This window comes from Haemorhous mexicanus, chromosome 13 (assembly GCF_027477595.1).
Source record: "Haemorhous mexicanus isolate bHaeMex1 chromosome 13, bHaeMex1.pri, whole genome shotgun sequence".
Lineage (NCBI taxonomy): Eukaryota > Metazoa > Chordata > Aves > Passeriformes > Fringillidae > Haemorhous > Haemorhous mexicanus.
The window spans coordinates 3,901,316-3,929,234 of NC_082353.1; the positions used below are offsets into that span (position 1 = coordinate 3,901,316).

Here is a 27,919-nt window from a genome sequence, read left to right on the forward strand (position 1 = left end):
CACATCCCACCCTAGTGCCGGCTGCTCCATGCTCAAAGCTTCCCAGGCAGATGCGACAAGGCGCTTCTGTATCTTTTGTTACTCTTTTTTATATCTTTTTACTCTTATTATCATCATTGTTGAGAGCAGAGATTATGTCCTGAGCTTTAAAGTGCTCTCCCAGCCCGTGTCCTCCCCCGGCCCGTGGCGGCCGCGGCAGCCGGCGCGGATAATCGCATCTGCCTTCACGCTCGGCCACCAGCACGGCCCAGCCCCAGCCCAGCCCCAGCCCTGGGGGCAGGACAAGCCTCTGGCTGCTCCCCTGGGGCTGCTGGAGTCGGGGTGGATGTCAGTGTCACCTGCACCGGGGTTTTTGGCTGCCCAAATTCACCGAGGGAAGGCGAGCGATGCGTCTGAGCGGTGACAGGGCGCGCCGGTTATTGGGGGATAGCTGCTCTTACCAGGATTTTCTCTGGGCTCTCTAGAATTCATCAAGGTTACTAAGATATAAACTGTGCTAAAATAAGAGAGAGGAAAAGAAACTGAATTCCAAGACCACAAGAAAGAGGTAACGGAGAGCTGTGAGCCACCTGGACTGTACCCAATCACGTATTCTGAGAAGTGCATGCAGAACACGTGGACAAGCAAAGACACCAATAAGAAATGTGTGATCAGTAGAGTTAAAATGTATAAATAAATACATAATAGAAGCAATGAATGGATTCTACTCAATCATATTGATTCCAAGAGCCCTGGATTTCCCACAGGAAGGTGGCACGAAGCGAGCAGTGCCCGGCCCAGCAGCGTGGCCTCTGTTCCTCAGCTGCTCAGGGAGGAGCTGCTCCCCTCCAGTCCCATCCATGCCACCACCCAGCCCTTCCCAAGGGCTCTCCCAACCCTCTCAGGGCCGGATTGTCACCCAGAGAGGTGGGCAGTGGCAGCTGGGCTGTCACCCTGGCAGTGCCAGTGTGTGAGGTGATGTGAGGTCAGGCACGGGATGGGCTGGGTCGGCGTGTGGAGCCAGCCTTGGGCTTTCCCAGGGCTCTTTAATCTGGATTAATCCTGCTTGTTGGACCAGCCGTGGGGGGATGGATGGGCCATCCCTTCCCACAGCCACTCGCAGGGAAGTTTAATTGCCTGCAAAAAGGAGAAGGGAGATTCCCCAGCCTTCCGTGGCAGCTCATTTGTTTCAGCACTTTAACAATTGCTCATTTAATGCTTTGTCCATTGGGGAAACCACTCACTCGTCCCACTCTCTCCACTGGGAAGGGGGAAGATCCTGCAGCCAGCTGAGGAATGGGCTGGTGCAGGAGGGCAGGAGTTTTGTCAATAAAATTTATGTTATTTGATCAATAAAAGTTATTTTATTTTATGTTATTTTATTGACAAAATTTCCTACTGACAGTGTCTTCCAGCAACCAGCAAGGGCTTACGTGGACAAACCTATCCCAATCCCAGCCCCACAGGTGAGGAAATGATATAAGACCTGTAAAGGAGAGAGAGAAAACCAACATTTTCTGCTTTACTCCACACTTATTCTTTGCTTTAAGATTTTCAGTGTGTGTGTTGATGCCCGGAGCAGTTGTATGGCGTGGAGGCTGCAGGGATGCTCAGGATACAGCAGCAGGAACTGCTGGAAACTGGGATGCACCCCTTGGTGGGCAGGGAAAAGGCAGGAGGGGCTGCCTGCCCCTGCTGCCTCCATCCTGACCTCATCCCTCCATGCCATCTTCCCATCCCTCCATCCCATCCTCTCCTCCTCCATCCCAGCCTCATCCCTCCATCCCAGCTTCTCATCTCTCCATCCCATCCTCTCCTCCCTCCATCCCAGCCTCTCCTCCCTCCATCCCAGCCTCTCCTCCCTCCATCCCAGCCTCATCCCTCCATCCCAGCCTCATCCCTCCATCCCAGCCTCTCCTCCCCAGTGCAGGCTGTGACCCGGCGATGGCAGCAGGGACAGCAGGGACGCAGCCTCGGAGCAGCATCCTCGGCTCTGCCGCTGCTCGGCTTGGCCGGGAACGCTCTGCTGAGGCTTAACACGTCGCGGGAGCCGGGCGGGGGGAGCGGGGGCTGCCTGCCTTTTCACATGCCTGGGGGTCATGGTGCCTCCTAAAATAAACCCGCTGAGCTTCACGCGGCCTTTGCGTGGCTCACGTGGGCCGGGGGAGCGCCGAGCACAGCCCAGGGGTCGGGCACGGGGGGCAGGGCAAGGGGGGGTGGGCAGGAAAAGGTGCGGGAGAGGATCCTGGCTACTTTGGGGGGGATGAACCGCGGGGCTGCATCCCCGGCCCCGTGGTTCCCGGCTCCGGTTGGGATCCTGCTCTCCCGTGGGGTGAGCGTTGATGCGTCCTTGGTGGGCAGGGAAAAGGCAGGAGGGGGAGCTTGCCCCTGCTGCCCCCATCCCAGCTTCTTCTTCCTCCATCTCAGCTTCTCATCCCTCCATTCCAACCTCTCCTCCCTCCATCCCGACCTCTCACCCCCATCCCAGCCTCTCCTCCCTCCATCCCAGCCTCATCCCTCCATTCCAGCCTCTCCTCCCTCCATCCCGACCTCTCAGCCCCATCCCAGCCTCTTCTCCCTCCATCCCAGTCTCTTCTCCCTCCATCCCAGCCTCTTCTCCCTCCATCCCAGTCTCTTCTCCTTCCATCCCAGTCTCTCCTTCCCCCATCCCAGCCTCTCCTCCCTCTATCCCAGCCTCTCCCTGCTCCATCCCAGCCTCTCCTCCCTCCATCCCAGCCTCTCCCTGCTCCATCCCAGCCCCGTGGCTCCCCGCTCCGGTTGGGATCCCGCTCCCCCCCGTAGGATGAGCCTTGAGGCTGGGCTTTCAGCAGCGAGGGCTCTGCTGGGGCCGTGCCTGCTCCCTGCTATCCCTTTCCTGGTGGGGGATTAGATCAGCTCGGGCTGATCCTCATCAGGTATGATCTCCTTCCAGAGCTGAAGCTGCTCCTGCCAATCCCCCCTCTCGCTGCTCCCGGGCTGGGCTGGGGATCTGATGGGAGCACCCCTCCCTGGAGCTGCTGGAGTCCCCTGGCTCCGGGGGCTGGAAGGCTGTGAGGATGTGTGTCCACGGCTGAGCTGCCTCTGCCTGTCTGCCTGTCTTCTCGGGAATGGACATTAGGAGTTTCCCAGAACCACCTGGCCCTGGCACAGGATTATGGGGGGGCTAGGGGCAGAAAGGAACCTCTTGGTGCAGCAGCCCCAGCCATGGCTTGATCCAACACTGATGATAATAATAATAATAATAATAATAATAATAATAATAATAATAATAATAATAATAATAATAATAATAATAATAATAATAATAATAATAATATCAGTTTCCCAGCACCCTCCTCTGTGTTTTCCTGGATGACCCATCCTCCCCTGCAAAACCAAACTGCAGCTCATCAGCTCCCACGGGATTTGGAGCGATAAATTCCCAGCCCGTGCCAAGTTTTTCCAGGAAGCCTCACCACAGGAGCCCCCTGCCTGCCGGGATGCCGCCAGGGCTGGGAGTCACACCTGCACAAGCTCGGGCTCATCCCTGCAGCGTGTCCTTGCTTGGAGCAGTGCACTGGGCATCCTGCAGTGCCCCTGAGACCGAGCACTCTGAAGGTTTTGTATCAAAATAGCCAAAAAAACCCCAAACCTGCAGAAAAATGGGAATTTTGTTTGCTCTAAACCTGACTGCTGCCAACGAGCTGCTCCTAGCATCCCCTTGTTCCCAAATGTGAGTGCAACCAGGAGAGGAGTTTTCTTTGGGATTCTGCTGCCAGGAAAACGGGAAATTTTTTTTCCCCCAAAACCAAGAAAATAGGAAAATTTGCCCAGGAAAACAGAGCTCGGGGAGAAAAATAAATGCATAGACATCTCCTGGTATTTATTCCACCGGTATAACAGTACCATGGCACGGGGACAGCACAGGAGGTGAGGGACACTCAACCGAGCACGGCACAACCACAGCACGACGAGCGGGAGGACGGGGAGATATTCCCTCATGGCTTTGTTCTTCTCCTGGAAGGAGCAAGGACAGAATCCCGTCCCAGGAGAGGGACGCCACTGCTCCGGGGAAGGGCTGCTGCGGGCTCAGCTCAGCACCAGGGAGGGCTTCTGCTCCTCTCTGGTGTCAATTCAGGCTTCAGCACCCCCCTTCCCACAGGGATCGTATGGCAGGTCCTTCCCGGCTGGCTCCTTCAGAGGGGCCCTCAAGGGCACGGGGGTTGGTGTTCCTGGCAGGGATGGGATGGTGTTTCACGGGTGATGGGGAGGGGACGCGGGGAGGGGGGTGCTCCACACCCTGCCTCGTCCTTGCGAGGCAAATCGGAGCCTCCCGCTCCTTCCTGGGAGGCCGAGTGGGAACGTGGAGGCAGAGCCGCAGCGTGGGGCCACCACTGCAAGGTCAGTCAGTCACACTGCAAGGTCAGTCAGTCACACTGCAAGGTCAGTCAGTCACTCTCCAAGGTCACTCTCCTTCCCTGCCACCTCCCCGGCTCTGGCTGCGGACACCCCCTGCCCGGGCACGCGGGGAGGCCTTGGGGTACGGGGGGGACATGCTGGCTCCTGGCTCTAACCTCAGCCCGGAGAACGAAACGAAAGCCACACATCAGGGACATCTGGGTCAGGAGGAGCCGAGTGACACACGGCAAGGGTGACAACGGGGCTGGGGTCCCCGCTGCAGGCAGCAGCCCCCGCCAGAGCCTGCGCCGCGTCCCCTCCCTGCTCAGCCCCGTCACATCACGGAGCACTTCTCCGCTGATTGCTTCAGGTCCTCTAGCGTGGCCGAGGCTTTGTCCTTCAAGGAATCAAGGTCCAGGTTCTGGATGTTGCTGAGCTGGCCGATCACCGAGTTCTTCTCCTCCTCCTCCTCGTTGTCCTGCTCGATCATCTTGGCCAGCTCCTTGGGCAGCTCCACGTCACCTCCCACTAGCTGGATCTGGTTGTCATCTGTCTCGTTCTGGAAGGGGCCGGGAGAGAGTCAGGAGGGGGATGGCACAGCGGGAAGGGGCTTCTGGAAGCATCACAGGAGGGGCTTTGGGCTCTCTTCCCACTTCAAGGACCATGTGGGAAGGTCCCTGGGGTGGGTGTGGGATGCTGATGCAGCCTGAGGAGAGCCTGGGCACCCCCAGCGAGAGGCGAGATGGAAACCCACGCGCAGCACCAGTACAAACTGGTTTCCAGCTCGCACTGCGGGGGGTTAGGCGCCTAATTAAGCTGGGTTTATGCTTAATGACTGCTCCCAGCGGCGGTCGGGATCAGCTCCGAGCCCGGAGCCACGGGGAGACTCGGGATGAGGCAGCCCGGCTGCCAAGTGGGATCAGTAATGAGCAGAAGAAACTTGTCAAAAGATGAGGAGGGACATCTCAAGCGCAAGAAGGCAGTGAAAGGATGGTGGGGCCAGATCCAAACAAATCCCAGTTTCCCCTGGAGAATTTAAAAAAATCTCCACCTCTTCTTTTTCTGCCTTTTCTGGCTTTTGGCAGGGGGTAAAAGAAATTCTCCAGCTGTTTATTTCCTGGATATAAAAGGGGGTGGGAAGCAGGGGGGTGAATCCAAGCTGGCTGAACAGCGCCAAACAATCAGAGCAATCTCACTTGGCTTAGCTGACCCTTCGGAACTAATATTAGCCCGGCTCCAATTTGGGGTATTCACCACTGAGCGACTCTTCCTGAATAAAGGGTGGGTTTGGAGGCAGAAGAGCTTGTGGCAATTCCAAGAAAGGCTGAATTATCCCTTGATTAAATTGTTTCCAGTGAATGGTTCACGGTGCAGAAATTCCAAAATCGGAGTTTAGCTGGGAGACGTTCGCCAGATAATCCGGGGAGAGGAGCTGAGCTGGCTAATCCAGCCAGGAAGGTGCAGCAACCCTGGCTGCACTCCCAGCTCCAGGGAGTCTGGGGTGAAGGTGGTTCCCCCTCACCCAGCTGGATTTAGCGGGTAAAAGCCAGGGAGAAGGGGATCAAGCAAGGCTGGGAGTCCCACTGTCTCGGGCTGGTGGGCTGTGGTGCTCGGGGGCAAGGAAAGGGGCCAAAGTTTGGGGAGAAGGATGGTTTTGAGGGGAATTTATTTGCCTTTGGGCTTTGAGGCTCAAAGCCCAGCCAGCCAAGGGGGGTCCTTGTCCCTTCCCCTCACTCCAGAGCTCCATCTGGAGCTGGGCTCCCCTCGTGGCCCCGCTCCAGCGCAGCCGTACCTTGGGCAGCCTGTACTTGTCTCGGAAGTGGGACCTGACCGTGGCTCTCTCCGCCTTGCGCTGGGCAAACTGGGCGTCTCTCTCCATCCTGCGAAGCACACGGGGCACTTACCAACTGCCCGCGCCCCCCATGCCGGGGTTTGCTCTCCCCCCCAACCTCAGCACCCCCCATTTTCTCCGAAAAGTCCCGTTTTCCCACAATTTCCTCCCCCCAGCGCAGCCTGGAAGGAGAAAACAATCCCATCTCCCGGGCGAGGAAGCGGATTAAGGGATTAGGGGGCTCATCAAACCCCCTCACGGTCCTGCTGTCCCCAGCGCCGGCTCCCCCCATCTCCCACGCACGGGATGTGGGGCTGCAGCGGGACCCTTCCCGCAGGGACCCCGGGCTCAGCCCGCGCCGGTGCCGGTGCCGCCCGCACTCACTTCTCCTCCACCAGCTGCCGCTGGTACTCCTCGTACTCCTCGCGGGTCATGCCCTGCGCCTCGGCCGGAGACTTCTCTCCCTCGCTCTTCTCCTCGCCGCCCAGGCCGCCCGTGAGGTTCTTCAGCTGCCCGCCCACCATGCTCTTCACCATGAACGCCATGGCCGCACCTTCGGGGGGCCCGGGGGCCGGGGGGCAGCGCGGCTCTGCAGCCGGGACAGCCGGGGTCACCGCGGGGCTCCGGGCACGGTGGGGGGTGGGATATGGGGAGCCCCCGAGGAACGCGGCTAAGGGTGAGCCGAGAAATGGTGGGTGCTGGGGTGCCGGGATAGGGAATCAGCGGGATGCTGCGGATGGGAGCTCCTGGAGAGCCCGAGTGCCGGATCAGGGAGCAGCTGGGGTCACCGGGATGAGCTCCGGGGCAGCTGGAGAACGGAGCCCGGAGAGCTGGGACACCGGGCGGTGGAAGAGCCGGGATGAGCGGAGCTGAGCTCCCGGGAAGCGCGGGCACCGAGTTAGGAGGAGGTGGGGACAGGGGAGACGAGCTCCCGGGGAGGAGCCGCGGTCAGCGGAGCCGAGTTCGCGGGGAGCGGGGATACGGGGTGATGGAGGATGCGGGATCACAGAGCCAAGCTCACACAGTACCGAATTCCTGAGGAGCCGGGATCAGCAGAGCTGAATTTCCCGGGAGGGGGAATACCGAGTGATGGGAAGCCGGGGTCAGCAGAGCTGAGTCCCCGGGGTCACTGGGGAGAGGGGCTCAGCGGGGGTGAATTCCCGGGATGACGGAGAGCGGAGTGCCCCGGGTGGTGAGTACCGAGCGGTGGAGGAGCCAGGGACGGGGAGATGGGTTCCTGGGGAGCTGGGGCACGGGGTTATGGAGGAGATGGGGTCAGCGGAGATGAATTCCCGGGATGACAGAGTACCGAATTCCCGAGGAGCCGGGATCAGCGGTCAGCGCAGCGGAGTTCCTGGCACGGTGGAGCACGGAGTTCCCGGGATGCCGGAGTGCTGAGAGACGGAGGAACCGGGCTCAACGGAGTACGGTGAGTTCCCGGGACGGCGGAGTCCGGAGCTCCAGGGGAGCCGGGGTCAGCAGAGCGGAGTTGCCGGGATGCTGGAGTGCCGAACTGCCGGGATGCCGGGAGTACCGGGATGCCGGAGTACCGGGGTGCTGGGGCGCCGGAGGACCGAGTTGCCGGGGTGTCGGAGTCCGGGATGCCGGGATGTCAGAGTGTGCGGGGTCAGCGGGGCCGCGCCTCCCGGCCGCCCATGGCGGGAGCTGCAGCACCGGTGCTCGCACAGCTCCGGTGTGTGTGTCCCTGCACGGCGGAGGCAGCACCGCCTCCCACCCGGCCCCGCCGCCTCCCCCCGGCCCCGCCGCCCTCCGCCGGGCGGAGCCGCCGCCGTCCCGACCCACCCCGGGGCACCGCGAGTGACGCCACCCCCGCGGGAAGAAGAAAGAGCCCCAGAGCTCCCCGGAGACACCGGGGTGGATGGAGGCACGGTGGGGGCTGCGGGGAGCCCCCCGAACACCCTTCCCTCCGTGATTCCCGGCTGCTCCATCCCACCGAGAAACAAACCCAGCCGGGCGCCCTTTCTCCCGCTCTATTCCCCATCCTCGGGGTCTGGCAGGAGGAAAAGCCGGGCTTGACACTCGAAACAAGCCGTGTGTACCAGCACCATTCACAACTGTTGTTTACTCATCCATCCGAGGGCTGGTGCCCAAAGTTCCCTCCCCTTTATCCTATTAATGATATCCCTGGAAATATTCCCATCTCTGGAAGTGTCCAAGGCCAGGCTGGCCAGGGCTTGGAGCAGCCTGGGGCAGTGGAAGGTGTCCCTGCCCATGGCAAGGGTTGGAGCTTGGAGGAGCTTTATGGTCCCTTCAGACTCCAGCCATTCTGAGATTCTGTGATCCCATGATTTTATGGTATTAATTAATACTGAAGCTGCTCTCAGCCCCCAGAACACAGGCACGAGGACGTTCATTGATCCCCTAAATGAGGAGGACGGAGCAGGCATTGATTGTGTTGCATCATTCCCTGGCTCCCTCCAGCCCCACTCCCACTCCTGCTCTTCCCTTTGACTGCAGCCTCATTCCAGGCCTTGGGGAGTGAGCAATTAATGGCATCAGCAACGCACCTCCCTTCCAGATGGCCAGCCTGGCTTTAACAGACATTTCTCCCTTTCTTCTTCTCTGCTCCTGAAAAAGGAGCGCGGATCCAAACCCCAATCCCGGCTTGCGGGAAATCATTTCATTCCCGAAATATAAAGACAATCTCTGCAGATTAAAATGATGGAACAGCTGTGAAGCGACAGAACAAAGTGACAGAGGGAGGGGGAATCGGCCCATCTCCTCCCATCCCCCCACCCACGGTAAAATTATGTCTGAAGAGGGAAACAGACTAAAAATTAACGCATTTTTCTGGGATAATAATCTGGCCAGCAGCTTGGCAGTGTGTTGCTCTTAGGGATTGGGACAGGCTCTTGGAGGTGACAGCGTGGGATTTGTCCTGGTGAGGGCTCTCCTAGCAGAGCAGAGCCCCCTGATTGATGCCAGCAGTTCCCTTGAGTCCACCCAAATGTGCAATCTGGGGCTGGGAAGAGGGAGGTCCCTCCCTTTGGCACAACTCCAGTGTCACCCACAGCATCCCCCACCACGCAGGTGCCCCATCTCCTGCTGCTCACCCCGAGCCGGCAGCCCAGGAGCCTCAACAGCTTTTTGAAGTGATGATTTTTGCTTTTCACACCAATCTGCAGGCCCTCCTAAGCGCTTTCCCTTGGAGAACCCATGGAAAATTAATTTTAACCCACAGTGAGCTGGCACAGCCTGCTGAGAAATAGTCTGGGAGCCCCGGGCACCCTGCAGATGTCCCATTGCCAGCAGCGTGGTCACGTTCTGGCTGTCAGTCTGGCTGGAAAGAGGGGCAGGGAGAAGGACCGGCACCCCTGGTCGTGTCCCTGGCTGCTGGCCCGTGCCTCGTGCGGGCTCAGAGTAGATTTCAGATGTGGCTGGTCCTGGGAGTGCCGCTCACTCCGGATTTCGCTGCGAGCATCCATTAACAATAAGAGACTGGAAGTCAGGACCGATTTTTTCCAGCTGGGTTAGATGGGTCAGCTCCCACGGAGCCTCCCTGTCTGAGGAACTAAGAGCAAACAGCTCCTGACGAGCAGAACCGCTGGGCCAAGGCAAGGAGGTGAAAACAAGCCGGGCAGCGCCTCGGATCCCGCCCCTCGTGGCGGGGATGCTCGCTCAGCTCGGGCTCTGCAGCCTCTTGCAGCCCGGGTTTTACAGGGATGGAGCAAAAGGCAAAGGAAAAAACCTCCAGAGAGGTTTTGCAGCTCTCTCATCCCCTCAGCTTTTCCTGGAGAGGCCGGTGTCCCACCTGGAGGCCGAGCCGGGGGGACAATCAGAGGGTGCAGCGAGCTGGGAAATGATGCTCCGAGGTGGTTGATTTCCCCATTTGCCTTTCCTCGGGCAGCTGAACCGTTCCTCATCCCTGAAATATATTCAAGTGAGGATGAGTCATCCTTCCTGCCAGGACTCTAACCTGCCGTAATGAGATGTAAATCCTTGCATGACCTATTATATTAGCTTATGCTATATCACACATCTCCACGGATTAGACGGCAGGGAGATGAGACGTCCCCCCGCCGCAGCCTCAGACAAGACGGTGGAAGTTAAGAGGATCCTCTCTCAGCGTTGACACCTGATTTAAATTGGAAGCAAGCAGCTCACTCTGCCATGCTGAGAGGGATCATTCCAGCTCTTCTTTCCAGGTAACTGGCTCCAAAGGCACAGTTACCGCAGCCCGGCCTCCAGAGGATGCTCCAGAGGTCCCCGAATGGCCTGGGAGAGGATGGTTCTGTGGATTGTAGAGGGGAGGGGAAGGCTCGGTGACCTCGAGCTGCAGGACCATGGCAATAAGGCCAGCAGAAGGCCTGATCTTCGTCAGCCTGAAATGCAGGGAACATGAGCGTTTTTAACCTTTGGAGACCCCACAGGAGTAGGTGAGGGAATCCTGGAAAGCCCCGTGTGTGCGGGCCGGAGCCGCCACGGGAGGGATGTGAGAAGGCGTTTCCAAAGCCAGCAGGCAGCCCGCTGCTGCTGCTGCCGCTGCTGCCGCTGCTGCTGTCGGGGAAGTCACGCCGGCACTTGGCAGCTGATTGTCACTTCTGCTGATGGGGACAGGCACCGCCACCTCAGGAACCGCCGCGCTCGGCTCTGACCCCGGGCGCAGGGCAGAGTCACCCTCGCTCTCGCCACCTGGGATGGGGACAGGGACACCCTGCTGTGCCCCTCGGGCACGGGGACATCAATCCAGAGAGTCCCGCTGCTCTTAGGGACCACCTGCTAGCAGAAGTTTGAGGGAAAATATCCTGAAGGTCTTGAGAAAAACATTCCTTCAGTGGGATCCCCTCTGGGAGATCCTTTAGAGGGATCGAAGTGCTGCCATGTCACTGACAGAGGGAATAAAGAAACTTTAGGATAAGGCTGTGGTAAATTACCTAATGAAATGATTTCTGGCGTTTACTCGAACTCCATAAAGCTGGAATTTGCCTTGGCTGAAGAAGAGGGACTGCAGCTCAGCTCGTCATGGAAGTGAAACCGAAGATTTCCCTGACCTAGGGAGGCATTCCCGTGGAAAGCCTCCCCACTCCTATAGAACCAAGCCTCTGAGATCCCAAAATCTGACATCATCTCCACAGGATGAAAAAATCATCCTTGCCCTGGGAGAGCCCCTGGGGGCTCCTGAGTGGTGCTGGGAAGGGAAACCAGTAGTGGGGATGCTGCTAGAGTGTCCCCCCAATTCCCTTGGAATTCCCTGTTCTCATCTTTGTGTCACTGAGCACGGGGCTACCCAGAGTCACCATTGTGGGGTTTGGGGTGGGAATGGTCCTGTCATCCAGAACAGCCATCCCCAAGGATTGGGATTGGGGTGGGAATGGTCCCGTCATCCAGAACAGCCATCCTAAAGGATGGGGATTGGGCTGGGAATGGTCCTGTCATCCAGAACAGCCATCCTAAAGGATGGGGATTGGGCTGGGAATGGTCCTGTCATCCAGAACAGCCATCCTAAAGGATGGGGATTGGGCTGGGAATGGTCCTGTCATCCAGAACAGCCATCCTAAAGGATGGGGATTGGGCTGGGAATGGTCTTGTCATCCAGAACAGCCATCCCCAAGGATGGGGATTGGGGTGGGAATGGTCCTGTCATCCAGAACAGCCATCCTAAAGGATGGGGATTGGGCTGGGAATGGTCCTGTCATCCAGAACAGCCATCCTAAAGGATGGGGATTGGGCTGGGAATGGTCCTGTCATCCAGAACAGCCATCCTAAAGGATGGGGATTGGGCTGGGAATGGTCCTGTCATCCAGAACAGCCATCCTAAAGGATGGGGATTGGGCTGGGAATGGTCTTGTCATCCAGAACAGCCATCCCCAAGGATGGGGATTGGGGTGGGAATGGTCCTGTCATCCAGAACAGCCATCCCAAAGGATGGGGATTGGGGTGGGAATGGTCCTGTCATCCAGAACAGCCATCCCAAGGGATGGGTATTGGGGTGGGAATGGTCCTGTCATCCAGAACAGCCATCCCCAAGGATGGGGATTGGGGTGGGAATGGTCCTGTCATCCAGAACAGCCATCCCAAGGGATGGGGATTGGGCTGGGAATGGTCCTGTCATCCAGAACAGCCATCCCAAAGGATGGTGATTGGGGTGGGAATGGTCCTGTCATCCAGAACAGCCATCCCAAAGGATGGGGATTGGGGTGGGAATGGTCCTGTCATCCAGAACAGCCATCCCAAGGGATGGGTATTGGGGTGGGAATGGTCCTGTCATCCAGAACAGCCATCCCCAGGGATGGGGATTGGGCTGGGAATGGTCCTGTCATCCAGAACAGCCATCCCCAGGGATGGGGATTGGGCTGGGAATGGTCTTGTCATCCAGAACAGCCATCCCCAAGGATGGGGATTGGGGTGGGAATGGTCTTGTCATCCAGAACAGCCATCCCCAGGGATGGGGATTGGGCTGGGAATGGTCCTGTCATCCAGAACAGCCATCCCCAAGGATGGGGATCGGGGTGGGAATGGTCCTGTCATCCAGAACAGCCATCCCAAAGGATGGGGATTGGGGTGGGAATGGTCCTGTCATCCAGAACAGCCATCCCCAGGGATGGGGGTGTTTGGGATGGGAATGGTCACACAGGACAAAGAGCCCTGGTCCCAAGGGATGGGGATTTGGGATGGGAATGGTCATAGTAGACAAAGAGACACCATCCCAAAGGATGGGGATCGAGGTGGGATTGATCACACAGGACACAAAGCCCTGGTCCCAAGGGATGGGGGTTTGGGATGGGAACTGTCCTGTCCCAGGGGACACACAGCCCCTCCCAGGGGACAGAGAAGTTTTGGGGTGCCTTGGCAGAGGAGGAAGGGAAGCAGCTCCCAGCAGCAGAGAGCCGGGCGGCTGCATTCCCGCCGGGAGGAGGGGGGCTCTGCGAGGTGAGGAAGAGGAGGGAGGTGCCGGGGGCGGCGGGGGGGGGCTCCCACGGCGGTCTGCACCCGAGCCGTGACACAAATGCGGCCGGACAGACATCCAGAGCATGTAAACAGGCACATGGGGAGAGCATGTGCTGCTCCGTGCCGCTGGTGGAGAGCGAGCCCCGAGCAAAGGCACTCGCCAGCCCCGGCGCACACACGCAGCATTCCCACGGGGGATCTTCCCAGCCTTGCCTTCATTTCCTGGAGTGCCCAGAAGAAAAAAACATTAAAAAAAAAAAAAAAAAAAAAGAGAGAGAGAGAGAGGTGAACGGCACGGAGCGGTGATGGGAATGGCTTTGTACATCAGGCTAAAAATAGTCCTTGTGATAAAGTCGATGGTGGAGGGGGAGGAGGCGCCGGCAGCGCACAGATGCCGGCGGCGAGGGATGCCAGGGGTTGGGAAGCCCAAGGATGGAGAGGAAGGGGCCGTAATTAGAGCTGCTAATTAGCCCCAGGCAGCACGGAGATAACCGAGTCGCTTGTGGGGGAGCTCATGGCACCCCCTCTGCTCGGGATGGAGGCTTTGCCACCCGGGGGAATGAGGAGCCAGCGGCTGCTGCAGCTGGAATCGGGGTCCTTCGAGGGGATTTTGGGTGTTCAGGGTGAGGAAGGCTCTCTGCAGCTGGAATCAGGGTCTTTTGAGGCGATTTTGGGTGTTTAGGGTGAGGAAGGCTCTCTGCAGCTGGAATTGAGGTCCCTAGAGGGGATTTTGGGTGTTTAGGGTGAGGAAGGCTCTCTGCAGCTGGAATCAGGGTCCTTTGAGGGGATTTTGGGTGTTTAGGGTGAGGAAGGCTCTCTGCAGCTGGAATTGGGGTCCTTCGAGGGGATTTTGGGTGTTTAGGGTGAGGAAGGCTCTCTGCAGCTGGAATTGGGGTCCTTTGAGGGGATTTTGGGTGTTTAGGGTGAGGAAGGCTCTCTGCAGCTGGAATCAGGGTCCTTTGAGGGGATTTTGGGTGTTTAGGGTGAGGAAGGCTCTCTGCAGCTGGAATTGGGGTCCCTAGAGGGGATTTTGGGTGTTTAGGGTGAGGAAGGCTCTCTGCAGCTGGAATTGGGGTTCTGTAAAGGTATTTTGGGTGTCTAGGGTGAGGAAGGCTCTGCAGCTCTGTGGGTAATGGGGAGAAGGCAGGCAGGGTGTGGGGACATGGGAAAGGGCCAAAGCTCGTGGAAGGAGCCCTGATTTATATATAAAAAAGTTTATTTTCCCTAATGGAGAAGAGAGAGGATCTGCAGGGAGAGGGGGGAGCCAGGGCTAGGGCTGGAAAGGACGATTTGGCTCAGGAGCCTGTGTGGGGTGCAGGTGATGGGCAGGGATGGAAAAGCAAAGGATGTGTGACTTTGGGGAAGGCCCAAACAAACCCCAGCTCTCCCCAGCCCTGTCCTGATCCAGCTGGGATCCCGAGCTGGGATCCTGCAGAGCGGTGTGGAGATTTTCCAGCTGGATTTTCCAGAGCTTTTTCCTGTTCCCTGCGCCGTGTTCTCTCCTGGCCCCGTGTGCCTGGGAATAACACCCTGCAAGATGATTCACGCCGGGAATTTGAGGCAGGATGGGAACTGGCACAGCCGGGCCCAGAGCCCGACTGGTTGCCCGAGGGAGGAGGAGGAGCGGGAGGAAGGGGACGTGACGTGAGCCAGCACTCAGAGCCCCGGGGTGTCACTCAGCCTGTCCCCTCTGCCCACGCTGCTGCTGATGGACAGAGCCCCAAAATCCCTCGGGACAAATCCCTGGAGGGATCCAGGATGAGCAGCTGCAGGCCCAGACTGAGAGAGACTCAGAGACTCCATGTGGGGAAACTGAGGCACGGTGGGGGCAGGACCCTGGCAAATCAGGGTTAAATTCCCTGATTTGTAGTGAAGAGCACCATTTCTTTTAGCAGATCTCTCAGCATCCTTCGACTACATCCCAGAGGATGCTGAGGCACCAAACACCACCCCTGAGACCAGGCACAGCCTCAAAAATGGGAATTGTGAAACCGTTCAGAGGAAAATCAAAAATCGAAATAATCTAAGATCTCAATAATTTTGGGATGAGTTTTCTCCCCTTTTTTGACAGCTGGCAGTAACCTAGGGCAAGGGGACAGGAGGGGACACAGTGGGGGACAGGGGCAGAGCCCTCCCTGCTGTCTCCCATCACGTGCAGGTTCTGGGTATTTCTCGCCATTCCCAAAGCCGTTTCTTGCAGGCTTTGCCTGTAAATGACTTTAATCTTTGTAAGCCCGAAAAGTAAAGCTGCTTATCCGGCAGGGCCCTGCTGGAGCACTGGCAGGAGCGGGGGGGATGTGGACAAGAGCAGGGGGGTCAGTCCAGGGGAGAGGAAACCCCACGGAGCTCCAGCACATCCCACAACCCTCATCCCCATCCCATCCCCTCCGGACATCCCGACACCCCGAGGCCTCAGGGAAGGGGGTCGGCAGCACACATCCCTGAGCTGTGCCCGTGTCCCACCACTCTTTTTTTCCCTTTAATTCCTCTCCAAGAGGAATCTCGGTCTCGATCGCGGCCCGAGGCAGGCGGAGAGCTCCCGCCCGGGGCTCGCCAAGCCGGCAGCCGGCAGAGCCCCGCTCGGCGCGGCGTTTAACGCTGAATAATTCCCTGCGGAGGAGCGGAACTATTCTAAACCTGCCAGACGCCACCTCCACCCGGCTCCCGCCAGGGATTCCAACTCTGGGGACGGGGCCCGGGACATCAGGGTCTCACCTGCACAGGTAGGATATGCAGGAATCAGCCTCCAACTGCTCCCCCAAACATCAGAAAGCAAAAAGCAAAGCCTGGTCTAAAGGGGAGCTTTGGCATCACTTCATCCCTGTCACAGCCTTGCCAGATCTCACAGGCAGGATGCAGCCAGGCTGCTCATCCTCCCTGATGTGGGGAGGAGATGGGGGGGTCCTCCTCCCCCACTTTTTCCCCTGCCAGGGGACCCCCAGCAACAGAGGGGGGCCGAGGCGGGGTGTGCCGCGTCCGTATGGAATGGTTTTTTATTACAGTTTTTAATCTCACAGTCGGTAGCATTACATGAGAATAAAGCACTGGACAGGACTGGAAAAAAAGGCCTCTGGAGACAGCATGCAAACATTGCAACGAGTTTAAAGCAAAACAACCCAAAAAAAAAAAAAGAAAAGCGTCTGGCGGGGACGCGGCTGCGCTCTCCCGACCGGGCAGCGAGTCCAGCGTCTCCCCCTCAACCATCACTTCTGTCGCTGGGGGTTTCCTTTTCATGTGTCCGTTTCATTGGTTTATTTATTATTATTCTCCTTTGAACAACCTTCTTCTCCTCTCTTTTTTTTTTTTCTTTTTTTTTTTTTTTCTTCTTTTAATTACATTAAAAAATAAGATTCGTACTTTAGTAAAACGCCCAACGCTCAGCTGGGCCCTTGCTCGAAATAATAAAAAAACGACGACAAAAAAAACCAAAAAAACAAACCCAAAACAAACCCAAAACAATAAACGCTCCCCCCGAAACTGAGAAAATAACAAAAATACCCCATGAAAATAAAAAAAAACTAAAAAAATAAAAACCAACCCAAACCTGGAAAATAAAAAAAACCCCAACAGATTTGGAAGTTTGGAAGCAACCGGGGGAATTGGAGGGGGGCACCACACCCCCGGGGCTCCCTCCTGGTGCCGTGGTGGGGCAGGGGGGGCTGAGCACACCCCGGTCCCCCCCCAGCGTGGGTCCCCTGCGGCTGTGGGGTGGCAGAGCCCCCCCCTCACAGGTAGAGCTCCTTCTCTTTGATATGCACTAGCTGTTCACGGAGCTGGTGGAAGGACGGCCGGTGGCTGGGGTCCAGCGTCCAGCACTTCTTCATCACCTCGTAGACGACGGCCGGACACCCGTCCGGAGCATCCATCTTGTAGCCCTTCTCCACGCGGGGCACCACGTCCTTCAGGGGCTGGGGGAAATTCCAGATGTCAGGGAGGGGCTGTCCCCAAAAACCTGGGCTCAGCTCCGCCCCAGAACCCAGCCCCTCACTCACAATTCTCGGATAAGGCACTCGCCCGAAGGAGTAGATTTCCCAGAGGAGGATCCCGAAGCTCCACACGTCCGACTTGGTGGAGAATTTCTGCAGGGAGAGAAGTAGGCTCAGGCAAGGGTGTGGGATCTACAGCTCCACAGAAGATTGGGGACTTTGGGTGTGAGAAGTGGTAATGCTGGAGAATTTTTTTGTTGGATAATAGTTTAAGAAAAACATGATGGAGCTCAATGGAAAGTTATGCTTCTGCTTTTTTGCTTTGCTTGCTTTTAGCCACTCAGATTTGCCAACCTAAAACAAATGTTTGGGTGACTTTAGCTCATGTTTCAGGTTTAGATACCATCTGTTTGTCCCCCAAGAAACCATTTTCCACCTGTTTGGTTGGTGTGCCAGTGGATGTTTGGCCAATCCCAAAAGATATTCAAACGGCTGTATCAGGCACATTTATGGGATCATCCCCAAATCATCTTTGGATGTGTGGGAAGAGTGGGCTCCCCACCTTCCCAAGGCATCTTCTGAACCTCAAGAATTAGAGATCCTTGGCTCTATGGACATGACCTATCGTGTCAAATTTAATGATACAAAAAAAGATGGATCTTTAGCTAGAGATGTTCCTCCCTTTCACAGCATATTTAAAAATCAGACCTCACGGTGCAACTATACTTCTTTAATTCAATCTGCATTTACTGTTTCCTTCCAACTACCTCGTGGAATGTTTTTCATTTGTGGAGACAGGGCTAGGCCTGCTATCCCAGCACACATCACAGGACCAAGGGTGGCACGGGATCGTCCCCACCCTCGGGGCAGCTGCTTTGGGGGTCAAAGCACCATCTCTGGCACAGCCTGCAATGCTCCCCCTTCCCGCAGCTCCCATCATACCCAAAGCCCCCTCTGCTCTGCTCACCCACCTTTTCTCTAAGTGCTTCTGGTGCTGTCCACTTGACAGGCAGCTTGCCCGTGTCCTGTGTGGAGGAGGCTTCCTTGGTGAGCCCGAAGTCGCTGACCTTGGCGATGTTGTCCTCCGAGACCAGCACGTTCCTCGCCGCCAGGTCCCGGTGCACAAAGTTGTTGGCTTCCAGGTACTCCATGGCTTCACAGACATCTCTGGGAGGGGTGGGTGGCACAAGGGGGTTGGCAGGGCAGCCCCAAAGCGCAGGTGGGGCAGGTCAGGGGGGTGGGCATGGCCTTGCCTGGTACTTACAAGGAGAACTTGAGCAGACAGTCTGCCCCGAGCACCGACCGCCCGCGTGACCGCAGGTAGTCTACTAGGCTGCCCTGGAGGCAGGGATGGACAGAGAGAGGGGGTCAGCAGGGCCAGCAGCCCACCTGCTGCCCCCTCCCCTGTGGGGCAGGACAAGGGGATGACAGCCCTCCCTTGTGGGACACGATCAGGGCAGATGTCCCTTTAAGATGGGGCAGGACCCAGGGATGACATCCCGCCCTTATAGGACAGGACCCAGGGAGGATGTCCCTCTCTTGTGAGAAAGAACCTGGGGATGCTGTCCCTCCCTCATGGGGCAGGATCTGGGGATGATGTCAGTTTAGGATGGGGCAGGACCAGGGGAGATGTCCCTCTGTTATGGGACAGGAGCCAGGGGAGATGTCCCTTCAAACAAGGGGCAGGACACAAGGATGATGCCCCCCCCTCAAGGGGCAGATCTGGGGATGCCAACACCCCCCCGGGATCCAACCATGGGACATGGGACACGCCAACTGCAGCCACCACCGTGTCCCCAGCGAGATGCAGCCCAAGCTGGCATGGCTCAGCCGTGCCAGGGCGAAGGCCCAGGAGCATGGGGGGGACAAGGGGACAGAGGGGGAGGGCAGGTGGCCAGGTGGGGGGGGTCTCACCTTGGCCATGTACTCGGTGACGATGTAAAGGCCACTCTTCTCCTCCACAATCACCCCCAGCAGCTGCACCAGGTTGCTGTGTCGGAGCTGCCTGCACGGCACAGCAGGGCTCAGGGCAGGGGTTTGGGGACAGCAGGGCTATCGGGGGCCACCCACCGCTGCTGACAGGGACAGAGGTGGCCCCTCCCTCACGCTGTCCCGCCAGTGAGGGTGACACTCACGTCATGACTGACGCCTCTGCCAGGAAGGCCTGCGCTGTGGCGTCGTTTTTAATGCACTTCACGGCGACTTTGTTCCCCCGGTAATCCCCCAGCATCACATCTGCAGGCCAGGAGAGATGGGCACAGGAGGCACTGGGAAGCATCCCAGCCTCCTGGGGCCCCAGAGCACCCCAGGGGGGCTACACAGGAGCCCCCCCACCATTCAGGGCCACCACGGGCTGGGGACAGCGGGCTCACCTCCGAATTCCCCTTTGCCAATGATCTGTAGCAACTTGAGGTCCTTCATGTTGAGGGCCCAGCCGCCTGCACGGGGTGAGAAGGGGGAGTGAGAGGGTGCTGGGGGGTGCCCGGGGGCAGGGGAGGGGGCACCACGGCCACTCACTGCGGGAGAACTCGTCCTGCGCTGCCACCGTGCCCTCCATCAGCTTGGGTTTGATGAGGCGGGTGCAGAGCCCGTCTGCGTCCGTGGTGTAATGCTGGGGGGACACCGCGGGGCGTGGGTGACACCTCGGCACGGGGTGGGTGACACCCAGCGGTGCCGGGCTCTCAGGTCCCACCAGGTGGCAGCACGAGGCCACGGACAGGCCTGGCGGCGGCCGGCCGAGAGCCTTTGTCCCTCCTCCTCCTCCCTCCGTCCCCAGAATCCCCACCCCAGCAGAGAAGGAGGAGCACCCACCGCCCCCCAGCCCTGCAACCCCACAAGCTCTGATGTCCCCGTAAGTCCCCACAGGGGATGCCAGCGGTGGCCTCACCTCCACCAGCTGCATGAGGTTCTCAAAGTAGACCTCCTCGTCGATGCTGAGCTTGCTGGAGGAGTAGATGATGCGGTAGTGCTCCACCTTGCCCTCGCAGCTGACGCACAGCGTGTAGTCCCCGGGGTAGTTGGTGCTCTCCCGCACCAGGAACAGCCCCGTCTCGGGGGGGTACAGCAGCCTCTCCGCCTGCTCCCGCGTGATCTTCCCGTGGAACCACCTGCGGGGCCGGGCAGGGTGGGCTGAGGGCTGCCTGCACCCCTAAGGGGCTGTGTTGGGGTGTGCAGCAGCTTTTGGCTCTGCCTGCGTGGGGATGGTGCTCCTCGCTGTCCTGGTGCTGCTCCTCACTGTCCCCACCCACCCCTGGGGGTGTGACACAGCTCCTTCCACAGCATCCTGCTCCCCTCCTCCTGCTCCCAGCTGGGATTCTGCCCCTCTGCACGCTCCCAGGAGGTTCCTCCTCCAGCCTGGGAGTCACTGTCAGCTCTGGGATGCAGCAGGAACATCAAACCCATCCCTCCTGTACAGAGCCCATTCTAACCCTCCCTGTTCCTCCCAGCAGCCTTTACCTAACCCTAGGTTAGCCTAACCGAACCCTAGGTTAGTTTAACCCTAACCCTAGGTTAGCCTAACCCTAACCCCAGCCTTGGGTAAAAAAAAAAAACAATTTAAAACACAACCCAACCATCGAATCCCCTCCCCAGCCATGCAGGCAGCTCCCATAGCACTCAGAGCCCTCCCCAGCAGCAGATCCCGATCCCAAACCCACGCTGTGCCCTGTGAGGAATGTCCCTCTGCTGGGACACAGCTCTGGGCACAGGGATGCTCCAGCCCCAGAGCCCTGGCTGGGTACTCACGGCATGAGGCTGAGCTTGATGCCAGCTTTGACCCCTTCCCGCTTCTGCACGTAGTTAGCAGGAATGATGCCCTCCCTGCCCACCTTGTTCTTCGCCTTGTACCAGTTGGGATCCTGTGGGGACAGCGGGATGTCACAACGAGCCCGTGGCCCCCGCATCCCACCCGAGGAGCCTCTGGGGGTTCCCCAAGCACCCCGGAACCCCCTTGCTGGCTGCAGGAAGGATGGGATGAGCAGGGCACTGGGGCGGGTGCTGACACCACCAAAGCCCAGTGCTGGTGGCCCTACAGGGCTCACTGCGATGCCCCTCCTGACCTGCCAGGCCTCCCAGAGCCCCCCAAACCCAGAGCCCCTCTTTTCCTTCCCCAGAGAGGAGCCCAGCACCGCTGCCTCTCCCATCCCTCCTCCACCTCCCGGGAGGCGCTGCCTTTCCGAGAAACCTTAACTAACGAGGCCACGAATTAATTAACCAAGCTCCTGGCCAGATTGATGCCCAGAGGGACTGGCGGGACTAGGGGCTGCCGCTGGCAGGTGTCAGGGGGTGCAGGGACGGGGAAAGGGGACAGCTGACCTTGGTGACAGCAACGATGGTGAGGACGTCTCCTTTGCTGAAGGGCAGGTCCTGCTCGGCGGTACCGTGGAAGTTGTACTTGGCGATACATTCTGTACCGGACGGCCACACGGCCTGGCAGGAGCAGGGAGTGCCATCAGAGCCCTGCCCGAGCGTGCCACTCATCCCTGGCACCCCCTTCCCCCTCCCAGATGGGAATCCAAAGGGGGTTTGAGGAGGCGTCCCCACGTCCCTCCCCAGCCACCTCTGGATGGCTCCATGCCCTCCTCTCCTCACCCAGAGCTTACCTGCATCCCTGACATCTTCTCAGGAAGTTGGGGGAGTGACTCTCACAGGGGGGACACGTCACTTGGTACCATGAGACCTGCACGGGTGGGAAAGGATGGCTGAGAACGGGGCAGGGCGGGAACGAGGCACAGCTGAGAACAGGGCGTGGCAGGAACGAGGTGAGAGGAGGACGCAGCACCCCCCAAAGGATGCTCTCAGGCCAGGTGAGCATCTCTTCACCCTCCAAGAACAGGCCATGCGTCCAAAATATCCCCAAACCGAGGTGGAAATGGGAGCTCCGGGCTTGCTCAGCCCCTGCAGTCAGGGTGGGAGCAGCTGCTCACCCGGATTAGGAGGCATTTGCATGGATCCAGCTTCTTAAGAACTGAGTTTTTGAGTGCGGCATCTGCACCAAGGAAAAGTCCAGCATGACGTGTAGATGCCCAGAGAAGGGAAGGGAACAGAGATGACCTCCAGGAGGTCCATCCCACTCCTCTCCCAGGCTACACAGCCAGAGCCCTGCACTCCCTGGTGACACACAGATGGAAACATCCAGCCCTGAGAGCTTCCCAGGCCTGGGATCCAAAAGAAATAAACCAAAACTGCTCCCTGCAGCATGAAAAGCACTGGGACTCTGGAACACGCAGCTCCTGAAGCCCGGGGGGATGTGCTGCCCGGGGGTGTGGTGCTCTGGGACGGGTGTGTGGGAGGGAGGGGAACAAACCCGGCTTTATTCCTGCCGCTCCAGCCCCCGGCACGGGATGAAGTCACCGGCCCCACAATCAAACCAGGCTTTCTTGGGCTGGGGCACCGGGGTCGTGCCAGGCTGGGGGGCACAAGGGGGGACACAGACAGAGCAAGCCCCAAATCCCACCCAAATATCGCTGAATTGGTCCCCTCCATCGGGGTCACCGCCGGCAGCCCTGCCCTGTGGCGTCAGTCAGGGCTGGGAGTATTTTGGGAAGGAGGAAGTGAAACGAGGGGCAAGGAGGAGGAAGGAGATAAGGGGCAGAGCTGCGGGAGGAAGAGCGCGGTGAGAACGTGGCCCTGTTTCCACCACGTGCCCGCAGCTTTCCGGAAAAGGCGTCACGCTGCCCCCCCAGCACCTTTGTCACCTTCCCCAGCGTGGGGACACGGCGCTCTGCTTTTGGCAGAAATCAAGGCTGGGGTGTTCACCCCAAAAACGGAGTCTGGGGACCTGAGGGGTTTCCATCACCACGGTGTTGGGTGGGTTTCTTTGCCAGCCAGCCCTGGGAAAGCTGGAGATGGCACCCCAACCCAGCCTGGTGGCACCCTGGGGACACTGCTGGGAGTGCCAGGATCCAGGGCAGGGCAGAGCCCGGCAATTCCGGGCTGGGGAGCACCAGCTGGGATCCACAGTGGATCCACAGCCCCCCAGCTCCAATCCCCTGCTGTTCCAAGCCGATTTCTGTTTAAATTTTGGATTTACAGAAGAAAATTTCAGCTGGGGTCTGGATCCCACCGGTCTGAACAGTAGCACCAGAAAATCAGGGAATAAACTCAGCTCTCCAGGCTGTGGAGGGATTTAGCTGAAGCCTGGAAGGAGGTTTGAGGAGGGGATTTCCCATGGCTGGGGCTTTCAGCCCTGTTCCCCATGCAGCAGCGTCCCATGGGACAGCAAGCTCAGGCTGTTGCTCAAGGAGAGCTCCAGCCCAAAGCCCTGAGTCAGCGCTTCCCACCGGCCAGGCCTTAACTCCAAACAGCCCAAAATCAGCAGGATGGAGGCTTCACCCAAGGGGTCACCAGCTGGAAAACCCTGGAGCCAGTGCAAGGGATGCCCAAAGGTTCACCCCACATTTCCCAGCCCGTGCAGGAGCTGAATCCTCCCAGTCCCAAAAGCCGCTTGTTTGGGCTTTCAGCTCACGGATGTCACCAGCATTTATATTTGATAAATGCAGCGAGGATACAAAATTCATAGCCTGCCTTCATACTGAGAATTTTTTTTTCCCTGCTAAAGAGGAAACTGCCTGAGCAAACCCCACCAAGAACATGCTGCAGCCAGCCCAGGCTTTTTTATCTTCCCAGATCGTGGATATTCACGGCACAGGACCGTGGCATTGTTATAATTGCACACAATAAATCTGCCTTTCAGTTTTAAAGAGGGAGGTGGCTCCAACACCAGGGGCTGCCCCTCAGCCCCACGCAGGCCTTCCTCCACCCAGCCTCATTTTCTTTTTAATCGCCGCCGAATTTCTGCCTCAAAGCCGAGACTTTCCGAGGAAGAGGAGGAGGAAACCACACGGGGCAGCTGCCAAAGCAGCCCCCCGAAGGCCCCGTGTGACAGCCAGCGGTTCCTGCCCGCGTCACCCGGGCCAGCCCCGGCCCCGCGCCCGCATCCGCCCGCCCCGCACATCCCTCGGGATGCTGGGCTGGGAGAAGGACGGGGAGATGCTGCCCGAGGGGATCCACCAGCTTAAAAGCAGCATCCTGTGCCTGCCGGGAAAACACGGGCATCGCCCCTGCTCTCCTCCAGGAGGATGTGCAGCAGCACATGAAAGAAATTAATAATAATTAAAAAAATTAGCCAGGGAGCAGCGGGGCAGATTGGGCAGAGCCGAGTGCTGGGTTTGGCTGTTCCCAGCCCTGCCAGGCCAGGGTTTGCTCCTTCTGCAAGCTCCCCACTCCCCAGCTGGGGCTCAGGGTGTGCTCAGGTGAACCAAAACCCAGCTCCCCGGTTTGCCCAGCAGAGCACCCTCGGTGCAGGAGCCCCAGGATGGATCTCATCCCCCAGCTCCATCCCCCACGGCCCTGATCCCGCAATTCCCCGTGGGAAGGCCGGCCTGGCAGCCAGGAGCCAGAGCCAACACCTCTGAGAATCCAAAGGGCACCGGGAAATGAGCTGGGGACAGCGTTCCTCTCATGAATCAAAATAAAATCCAGTCGTGCCAGGTGGGCTGGGAGAAGAGTTTGGGATCTCCAGGGGAGCACCATCACCACGGGGTGGGCTGGGTGAAAGATGCTGCATCTCAGTTCCAAACCCAAGCAGGGGCAGGGGCAGCACCTGCCTAGCACCAGGATGGTGACTCTGCTGAAATGGAGTTTGGTTGTTGATGGCACAGAAGCCTCATTCCCAACGGGAACAGGTGTGTGGGCACCACCCACACCCACCCCTTCCCGTGCATCCACCTCCCAATGAAGTCCTTTAAACTTCAAAAAACAACCCAAAAAAATAAAAAAAAAAAATCCCAAAGCCACCCCAAACCAGACAACATCCTCCCTGCCACTGAAAGATGTTATCTGCTGTTATTACAACGAACACCTACGATTACTCTAATCGAAAGAAAAATGTTCCTCCTTCATCTCGCCCGCCAGCTCGCAGCGTTTCAGAGCTGCTCCCCCAAACCAGCCCTGGCCGGGTGCCCCGCTGCAAAAAAGGGGGCAAGGAGCTTCTTTTTCAGGGGTTTTGAAATTCTTTTAGAAGAGAAAGAGAGGATGCTGCTGGTCAGAGAGCTGGAGGCACCTGGGGGACAGGTGGAGGCCTGGAGAGGAGCTGCTCCAGGCCCCACATTGCAAAGAGGATTTCCTGGTCCTCTTTCACCCTACAAAAACCTCACCAGGGTGACTTCCCACCACAACTCACCCCAGCGTCCCCTTCCCAGGTGCTATCACCTGGGCATGGGGACAGGACGTGGAGTGGGGCACAGAAGGGATTTTTTGATGAACACCCGCTCAAAACCGAAAAGCTGGGGGCAGGCAGCGGTCAAAGGGCAAAGAGGCACCCCAAAACTCCACAAAACTCCCTGGCTTTGCAAAGAGGCACCCCAAAACTCCCCAAAACTCCCTGGCTTTTCAGGGGTTACCCTACGGCTCCATCACTCCCACCAAGCAGGATGGGGATGCTCCCAAAACCTCCCGCATCCCTCCAGGGAGCGCTTCGGACACTCCCTGGCTTGCCCGTGCTCCTCCGTGGGTCCAGCGGGAACAAACCCCTGTCCCGGGAGGAAGGCTGCCATCCTCCTCCTCCTCCCTCTCCCCAGCCCTCACACCTCCCATTTGCCTTCTTTTTTTTTTTTTTTTTTTGGGGGGACTTTTTGATTTTTCGGGGGGACTTTTTTTTTTTTTTCCGCCCGGTGGCACAACCCCTTTCGCTCTGCTAAACCAACGAGCAACAGCCGCGGCTATAAATAACCCGCCGCCGCCTTATTGCCCAAAAAAAAAAAAAAAAAAAAAACCCAACAACCAAAAAAATTAAAAAAAAAAGAAAACCCAACAAAAAACAACAACAACAAAAAAAGAGCCCCAAATTTTAAACCATTCAACCCAACAACCCCTCCGAGCAGCCGGGATGTCCCCGCAGCTCCCGTTCCCGCGGGCCTTTGTACGGGATGGGGATGCAGCGGCAGGGGGAGGTGGTACCCCCGGCGGGGCTCGGGCGCGGCGGGACCCCCGCAGCATCCCTCGCTGTGCCGGGGGTCGCCCTCCTCCCCCCCGCAGGACGGGAAGGGGGCGCGGGGTCCCCGGGGACTGCGGCGGGGCGGGAGCGGCCGTGCCGGGGTCACCGGGGGTCAGGCGGGGCCGGACCCGCGCCCCCCCCGCCCCATTGTCCGCGCCCCGCCGGCTCCCCGCGCCCGGCGCCGCCGTCACTCACCTCCCTCCGGGCAGGGGCTCAGCCCGCCGCCGGCTGCTCCATGCGGCGCCGCCGGGGCCTCCGGGCTCGGCTGGGCCGGCGGGGGGGCGCGGGGGGGCGGAAGGGGCGGGGGAAGCCGGAGCCGCCGCCGCCGCCGGAGCGCGGCGGGGCCCAGCGCGGCGCGGGAGGCGCGGGGGGCGCGGGGCGGGCGGGGCGCGGGGGGTCCCGGGACGGCGGGGCCGGAGGGACGGAGCGAGGGAGGGAGGGAAGGAGGGACGGAGGGAGCGGCGCCCGGAACCGGAGCGCCCCGAGCGCAGCGCGCATGCGCCGCGAGCACGGCGCCGGCGGCGGGGCGGGGGCAGCGGGAGGCGCACGGCGCCACCTGGCGGCCACCGCCGGCAGCGCCACAAACCGGCGACGGCGGGGACAGAGGGGCGGACAGTGGGGACAGAGGGATCGAGAGCGCAACGGCGGGGACAGAGGGACCGACTGCGGGGACAGGGGGACCAACAGCGGGGACAGAGAGACCGGCAGCGGGGACAGGGGGACTGACAGCGGGGACAGAGAGACCGGCAGCGGGGACAGGGGGACTGACAGCGGGGACAGAGATACCGGCAGCGGGGACAGAGGGACCCACAGTGGGGACACAGGGACCGGCAGCGGGGACAGAGGGACCGACAGCGGAACGGCGGGGACAGAGGGAACGACAGCGGGGACAGAGGGACCGATAGCGGAGTGGCAGGGACAGCGGAGACAGCGGGGGCAGCGGGGACAGAGAGACCGACAGCGGGGACAGAGGGACCGACAGCGGAGCGGCGGGGACAGAGGGAACGACAGCGGGGACAGAGGGACCGATAGCGGAGCGGCAGGGACAGCGGGACCCGCACAGCGGATGGGACAGGCACCGGGAGCGGGACCCGCACCGGGAACGGCAGCGGCAGCAGCACTGGGGCCCGCACCGGTACTGGCATCCCCACAGGCACCGGGACCCGCATCGGGTAGTGGGCAATGGGAACGGCACAGGGAAGGGGAACGGGAGCGGGACCCGCACCGGGAACAGAAACGGGAGCGGCAGCGGGAGCCGGACCCGCCCCGCCGCCGGGAATGGAACAGGTAGCGGCAACAGGAGCCGCACCGACAATGGGAGCGGGAGCTGCACCGGCAACGGGGCTGCCACAGGCGCCCACATGGGGACCGGTAAAGGGACCCGCACGTGCACCGGAACGACGCCGGCACCGGGATCCGCGCTGGGAACGGGACGGGGACCCGCACCAGGAGCAGTACGGGGACCGGGACCTACCCCCCGGTTCCCGGCCGGTGTGCTCAGATGGGTGCAAAGTAGTACTGAAATGATGCTAAAATGCCAATAAAAGAATAAAAAGCGTTACTAAGCCTACAATAAATACCGTTAAAATGGTCAAATGACAATGAAAGAATATAACATAACATAACATGAATAGAATAGAATAGAATAGAATAGAATAGAATAGAATAGAATAGAATAGAATAGAATAGAATAGAATAATTTCTTTAAGGTACCTTCCAACCCAACCCATTCCCTGATTCCATAGGGACAAAGGGACCGCAGGGGACAGGGAAAGCCGGGGTGCAGCACCAGGAGGGTTCCAGCAGCCTCGGGAGCGGGATGCAAAGCCCAGCCCATCCTTAGGAAGCACATCCTTGCTCCGACAGCGCGCAGGAGACATCCAGGGACGTGTTACTGGGGTC

At 59.1% G+C, this 27,919-nt stretch overlaps 2 protein-coding genes across 3 annotated transcripts; both read right to left on the reverse strand.

Annotated features, from left to right (window-relative positions):
- Positions 1-3,816: 3,816 nt before the first annotated feature.
- CPLX3 (complexin 3) lies at positions 3,817-7,892 on the reverse strand. The gene is made up of 4 exons (XM_059857913.1): positions 7,497-7,892; positions 6,572-6,776; positions 6,149-6,236; positions 3,817-4,915 (listed from the first exon to the last, which is right to left on the reverse strand). The coding sequence occupies exons 2-4, from the start codon at positions 6,730-6,732 to the stop codon at positions 4,691-4,693; spliced, it is 474 nt and encodes a 157-aa protein (XP_059713896.1). The 5' UTR covers positions 6,733-6,776; positions 7,497-7,892; the 3' UTR covers positions 3,817-4,690.
- An 8,172-nt stretch (positions 7,893-16,064) lies between these two features.
- Positions 16,065-27,880, reverse strand: CSK (C-terminal Src kinase). Of its 2 annotated transcripts, none has more exons than XM_059857959.1 (13): positions 27,731-27,880; positions 21,624-21,700; positions 21,337-21,450; positions 20,767-20,879; positions 19,910-20,129; positions 19,540-19,633; positions 19,395-19,460; positions 19,158-19,257; positions 18,937-19,027; positions 18,287-18,360; positions 17,994-18,189; positions 17,089-17,175; positions 16,065-17,004 (listed from the first exon to the last, which is right to left on the reverse strand). In XM_059857959.1, exons 2-13 carry the CDS (start codon positions 21,636-21,638, stop codon positions 16,822-16,824), a joined length of 1,353 nt encoding a protein of 450 aa, XP_059713942.1. In that variant the 5' UTR covers positions 21,639-21,700; positions 27,731-27,880; the 3' UTR covers positions 16,065-16,821. The 2 variants fall into 2 exon arrangements, with proteins under 2 accessions (XP_059713942.1, XP_059713941.1); XM_059857958.1 differs by lacking the exon at positions 27,731-27,880 and adding an exon at positions 26,213-26,315.
- Positions 27,881-27,919: the final 39 nt, after the last annotated feature.